Source organism: Triturus cristatus, chromosome 10 (genome assembly GCF_964204655.1).
Source record: "Triturus cristatus chromosome 10, aTriCri1.1, whole genome shotgun sequence".
NCBI lineage: Eukaryota > Metazoa > Chordata > Amphibia > Caudata > Salamandridae > Triturus > Triturus cristatus.
In genome coordinates this window covers 1187843024-1187850029 of record NC_140593.1, presented here as the reverse complement: position 1 = coordinate 1187850029, position 7006 = coordinate 1187843024, and the positions used below count along the sequence as shown (strand labels likewise).

The 7006-nt window shown below is 42.7% G+C and overlaps 1 protein-coding gene across 1 annotated transcript; it reads right to left on the bottom strand.

The window, feature by feature from the left end:
• Window positions 1-357: 357 nt before the first annotated feature.
• On the bottom strand, window positions 358-1293 carry LOC146796998 (olfactory receptor 1E5-like). The gene has a single exon (XM_085631494.1). It carries the CDS (start codon window positions 1291-1293, stop codon window positions 358-360), a length of 936 nt encoding a protein of 311 aa, XP_085487620.1.
• Window positions 1294-7006: the final 5713 nt, after the last annotated feature.

The following is a 7006-nucleotide window of genomic DNA, read 5'->3' as shown; positions in this document are numbered from 1 at the left end:
ACTCTGAGCTGGCTTCCCAACATTCTAAACCTGCCTCACACTGTCACAGGGTTCTAGAATGTTCTGGAAGGTACTAGTAGGTTCCAGCTATGTCTCAGGTGACAATGGGTGGCCACCATTTTGTGTTTCAGGCCCTCAGACAGAAGTTCCAGGGGTAGGGAAAATGGCTCCCTGACCCTGCATCAACACTAAAAAGTCTGGTGGTTCCCAAAAAGGAAAAATACTAACAGGGTTTGAGGCAAAAGTGGGACAAAATAAATAATGATGAGGAGGGACCACCCAAAGGGCTGACAGGTCTAACACCCCGATATCTGTAACTCTGGGGGTTGGGGAAAACCTGGTCGTATACTGGGGAACTCATGATGAGGGCTTGACAGCTTTTTTTACTGCACTTTTGACGTCAGTGTTTCTCAGGCTGTAGATGAATGGGTTCAACATGGGCGTCACAATGGTGTACACCACTGTCACCACCCTCTGCTGGTCTAATGCCTTGGCTGAGACTGGGCGGATGTAGGTAAAGAAGATGCTGCCGAAGAACAGGGTCACTACAGTGAGGTGGGAGGAGCAGGTGGAGAAGGCCCGCTGCCTCCCTTTTGCTGATTGGATCTTCAGGATTCTGTATATGATGCAAACATAAGAGCCAATGGTGAACATAAAGGGGCTCATGGCGACAAGGGAGCCATCAATGAAGAGCAGCCATTCATAGGAGGTGGTTTTGGAGCAAGCCAATTTGAGGAGGGGTACGAGGTCGCAAAAGAAATTTCTGATGAGATTGGAGCCACAGAAGTCAAAATTGGACACAATGGCAACATGCATCAAAGAATGCAAGGACACAAAGACCCAGGACCCACACACCAAGGATATGCACAGGCTTCTGGACATCACAGAAGTGTAGCGGAGTGGGTTACAGATGGCAGTGTATCGGTCAAAAGTCATCATGGCAAGAAGGTAGGCTTCAGTGCCTCCTGTGCAGAAGAATGCATACAGCTGGGCAAAGCAGCTATAGAAAGGGATAGTTCTGACCTCTGACAGAATATCTTGCAACATCCTGGGGGCAATAGCAGAAGTGAAGCAAATATCCACAAAAGACAAGTTTCCCAGAAAGAAGTACATAGGGGTATGAAGATGGTGGTCTTTGATAATTACGGCTACAATCATGGCATTCCCCATAACAGCCGTCAAGTACATGGCAAGGAACAATGCAAAGAGTCCAGCCTTCTGATTTGGGTAGTCCGACAGTCCCAGCAGGATGAAGTTCTTCACTGACGTCCAGTTTTTTTCTATTTGTCTCATAGTTGCATTAGATGCAATATCCTTTTGGGTGGACTGTCTCTTCAAGCAATTAGTAGGAGGCAAAGCATAGAATCATGTCAATGTAGAGAGCAAGCTATCACAGCAAACACACTCAGCAATTCATCCATTTATAGATTAACATATGGAAGCAGATCTGCTTTTCCAAAGAGTCACTCAAAGAAGCATAAACAAAAACAGAATTTAATATACTGGTCTACGGACCTATGTGGACTTCCAGTACAAATTTGATAATCCCTGGCCCCTCTCAATTCCTTCTCAGTCAGCCAGACATACAATGTCCTCCTTAGGTGTGCATCCATGTTGCCGCTTCAGTATAGCTCTTTACCTCTTATGGTACCGAGTGGGAAATCTGGCAACTCAGACAGGATGAAGGAACTAATGTGAAGATAACAGGACTGTTGGGGAGGCGTGAGTCTTGATGGAGAGATACATGTTAAGCTGATGGGGACACTTGGCGGGTATGGAGCAGACAAGGGGGCTCAAAGAAAGACATATAGTGCCATGGGGATATAGCCAGAACCACAGGAGGTTATGGGTGAGATGGTGAGTTGATTGGGACACATAGTGTATTAGTGACACGTTGCAGATCTTGTGACCCCATGAAACTCAGACAACTGGCAATCCCTGTAAATGTATTGTCTGTTTTCCCTGAACCACAGCAACCAGATACTTTGGCAGGCTCATTGGTTGATCATTTTTTGGCTTTGTCTTTATGGAGGAGCAAAGCCGTACTGTCAAGGTTTCCTCTTAAAGGCTGCTGTGAGGTAGAATAATACTGGTGGCCCAGAGATAAAACATGATAATGGTCATGTCCAGTCAGTGATATATATTTCAGAAAGTAATGGAGGTTTTATTCATGTTAAGTTCAATAGTTAAAATACAGTTGAATGTTTTTAGCCAATAATTAGGGCCCTCTAGATTTCTTTCAAAATAGCAGAGTTACAAAACAAGTGTACTGAGGTAAGCTGAATGCAGGGAAAACCTACACCTTCTGTGGTTATTTAGTTTTGAAAGTGCTGTATGTCTGGTTTGCTCTGAAAATATTTACGAACAATGCATTCAGTAAAAGTGGTCGCAGTTTGCACACTGACATTTTCACAATGCATTGGTATTTTGTGAACTGATCTGTGTAGCAGTAGGCCAGTTTACAAACTACTGAATTGTACTGGGTCGCAGTTTGACCCAACTAATGAACATTAATGAGTTAGGTCACAAATTGCAACCCACTATGGTTCGCTGCCATCATAAGAATGCAAAGTACCATGTCAGTGATTGCTTTTTTCACAAAGAGTAAGGGGTCCCTTGGGGGCCCCTTCCAGTTTGCATATGGTTACCACCAATTTAGATTTGGTGGTAAATATGAATATGTCACAAAACATTGATACATAAGCTAAAGAATTGGTATTTGGATTAGACACCCTGGAAAAGCCCTTCCAATTACCAATTCTTTATTTATTCTAAAACCCAAATTGCGGATTTGGTAAAATATCGGTTAAATGCACCTTCTGCAGAGAAATGTGTGCCCAGCAAATTTAAGGGGATATTATAAACAACAAGGTAACTCTGATGGCTAATGTACTTGTGTTTTGTTTAGTCACAGTTCTGACTCATAAAGTAGCCCAGAGGATAACGGTAACATCCAGATCATGGAATAGTATTTTATGTACATGCGTCATGGCTTTTGTCAGAGAGATCCTTTTGTTAAATTCAGTCACTAAAGTTACACTCCTTGTATTAAAGCACAGTGAGCTATCTACCATCATCAAAGAGCTGCATTCACAGTGCAATGAATGGATTAAAAACCTTATTTTTTATTGATCTTTCATTATGCTGAGGTAGATAAGAAAAGGGTTCCTTTGGGTTGTAATACATGTGCATGTACTACATGTATATCCAACCTCAGCCACCAAGTTACGTTTTAAATCCTGAGTTTGTGTTACTCCTGACCAAGCTCTTTTGACATATGGTTCCTACCAGTGTGGATGATATGACTTCTACACATTGTAACCCTCTTTGTCCTATGTAACAATTCTTTAATATAGTGATTTACACATATATACGATTCATTGTCTCTAAATAATATATGGGTAATGTAGAGCACTCTGACACTCTACCTTGGAATAAATAGTGTTTTAAAGGAAATTAAATAAATATGAGAGGGACTTCAGAGAGCTGCGCTGTTGGAGGGTGGTAGTGAGGGAATATTTGGAGAAGGATATCATGGGGTGTAAACAAAATTGGTGCACTGGGCACCACAAATGCTAAAGCCAACCCTGATGATTGGAATGGGTTGAAAAGGGGAAGTAGTAAGTAGTTATTGGGAGTAGTAGACTTGTGTGCTTGTTAGTTGGGTGAATTGGCTAAAAAGGAGGGTACAGTTTATATAATATGTTTGGGGTTTGTGGACCTGTGCCCCTGTTAGTTGGGTGAATCACTAAAAAGGAGGGGAAAGTTTCAGAAGGATGCTTGGTCGTTAATAGTATTCAGAAAGGTTGAGGCTGATTCAAGGAGAGGAGGGATAGGACAACTTTGAAAGGAGAAGATTTTTTGTAAACAAACTGATGTTAAGTTGTATATATATATATATATATATATATATATATATATATATATATGCCGACGAAGCGCTTAATGTCCATCTCTGATCTCTGAATTAGGGACATGTGCCCCTCCGTTAACAAACATTCTTCGTAGCATGTATGTTCTATTACCGATACTACAGAATCTGACAGCACTTTTACCTGGAATACCGCTCTTTACCCAGTCCCCTCACTACCAATTTGTACGACATACACATTACCTTTGTATCCTGTCACTATATAGAAATCTAATTGGAGGGTTTCAGCCGACAGTGCATTTTTCTCTTCCACTATAGATCTTGTAAATATTTCATTCAGCCCACTAGGGCAGGATATTTGCATGAGTTATGCTTATTGGGGTCCCTAATTTTGGTTGCAGAAATTAAGCAGGATTGGTCATTTTATTCAAGTTTAACTTTACTCTTATTTTGAATTACAATCCGCAATTGGAGGAAGATTAAACACACGTTTATACACGATTGGTATTATATATTTTTATCAGTGATTATTTTCATGCACACCCTCCATACGTGAACACGATCCTTTTGGTAGTGAGGACAATTCAAGGTAGACACATGTTTAGTTATCTCATGTCTGCTTAAGCGGTATTCCTCTCGTTTATTATTTGAGTGATTGTTTAACTCATTTTATTTTCAGGAACCAGTCACATATGTTAGCTGCTAAAATTTAAGCTGCATTTGTATGTTTTCACTTTTTCATATTGTACCCAAGCTAATGCATCACAATTACGGTGAAAAACTTCTATGTCTATGACGTTGTTGGTTTCTATGGCAACCACTGGTAAATGGTGGTGGTATATGTATGGTTGACACTGACAGAACTGATCATGCAGTGAACAAGGCGGTTTTGCCGCCGAAACGCGTCTGACCAAGTTTTGAAATATATCGTTCTCTGTGCCAGAATTATTCACGGAGTTGGTGCCTGTTTGTTGAAAAGACGCTCAGGTTGTTAATATATATATATATGTATATATATATATATACTGGAAGTGTTGTGCTGTTTGTTGCTGGATTCGGAATTGCTCATGAGGAAGGGCGACCAAGCCCGAAACGCGTCGAGCAGCGAAACAAGAGGGGCTGTGAATCGCATGTATACTGCCTGCATTGGTGAGCGGATGCCTTTTGCGAGTGCTGGTCCACCTAGGGGCAACCTTTTCTTCAATATTTAGTGGCCTGCCCGGTCACGGACTAGCACCACCGCGGGACTGTAGCGGGGCCGATGCTGTTTGTAATGGACAGCGTAATCAGCGCGAGAGGTGCTTTTTTCAAATGTGCAGGGGTCTCTATGCGGCACTGAAACTCCTTTGAAATTGTGATGTTCCACTAATGGCAGCAACCGACAGGGGTAACGATGTTAACTACCAGTCCCATAATGCTGAGTGCAATGTTATGCCGTGAAATAAAAGAGGGGACTTACTGGAAGTGTTGTGCTGTTTGTTACTGGATTCGGAATTGCTCATGAGGAAGGGCGACCAAGCCCGAAACGCGTCGAGCAGCGAAATAAGAGGGGCTGTGAATCGCATGGACACTGCCTGCATTGGTGAGCGAATGCCTTTTGCGAGTGCTGGTCCACCTAGGGGCAACCTTTTCTTCAATATATATATATACAAAAGTGATTAATTATGTCGCATTCATGACTCCATGCCACAGAATGCACTCAGGACTTTGCACTTAGCTCACGCCCAGTGGGGGTCATGGAAATAAATAAAGTCAAGTAACTGAAACAATGCGAGTGTCTAATGTGATGTTACTGCAGCCCAAGAAGAAGAGGCTTTCAGCCTTGAAACGCGTCGGCATTAAAAGGAAACAATAAGGATTGTGAAAGGCAGACTGCATCTCAATGTTGGTGAGTGACCTCTCGTTGCTGAGGGCAACTTTGGTGGAAATATTTTACACGGCGGCCCGGCCGTGGAGAGGAGCACCGTCACGAGCTGGGATTGGAATTCTTTGCCAGCTGGGGAAGCCAGTTCTGAAATTGTTCGGGACTTTAAAGGCACAACATTTAAATGCGCAATGAGCCTGCTTTCATTATCCTAACCTACTAAAGGAGAAAAAGAAGCATTACTTGTAAATATACACATTGGAACTTACAAAAGTGATTAATTATGTCGCATTCATGACTCCATGCCCCAGAATGCACTCAGGACTTTGCACTTAGCTCACGCCCAGTGGGGGTCATGGAAATAAATAAAGTCAAGTAACTGAAGCAATGCGAGTGTCTAATGTGATGTTACTGCAGCCCAAGAAGAAGAGGCTTTCAGCCTTGAAACGCGTCGGCATTAAAAGGAAACAATAAGGATTGTGAAAGGCAGACTGCATCTCAGAGAAATGTTGGTGAGTGACCTCTCGTTGCTGAGGGCAACTTTGGTGGAAATATTTTACACGGCGGCCCGGCCGTGGAAAGGAGCACCGTCACTAGCTGGGATTGGAATTCTTTGCCAGCTGGGGAAGCCAGTTCTGAAATTGTTCGGGACTTTAAAGGCACAACATTTAAATGCGCAATGAGCCTGCTTTCATTATCCTAACCTACTAAAGGAGAAAAAGAAGCATTACTTGTAAATATACACATTGGAACTTACAAAAGTGATTAATTATGTCGCATTCATGACTCCATGCCCCAGAATGCACTCAGGACTTTGCACTTAGCTCAGGCCCAGTGGGGGTCATGGAAATAAATAAAGTTAAGTAACTGAAGCAATGCGAGTGTCTAATGTGATGTTACTGCAGCCCAAGAAGAAGAGGCTTTCAGCCTTGAAACGCGTCGGCATTAAAAGGAAACAATAAGGATTGTGAAAGGCAGACTGCATCTCAGAGAAATGTTGGTGAGTGACCTCTCGTTGCTGAGGGCAACTTTGGTGGAAATATATATATATATATATATATTACCTACTGGCGGTCGCCAGTAGGTAGTTATAGTTAGGACCACGTTTCCATAGGAAAACCTCAACATTCTATTTTGAATAACTTTGGCGCCGGTCGACGAATCCTCGCGAATTTCTCAAAATAGGTGGGGCGCTACGCTCCGCTCCTACCCTGAAAGTCTCGGGGGGATTCGTCAAGCGGGGGCTGAGATAAAAGGGGGGTCCCAAAACG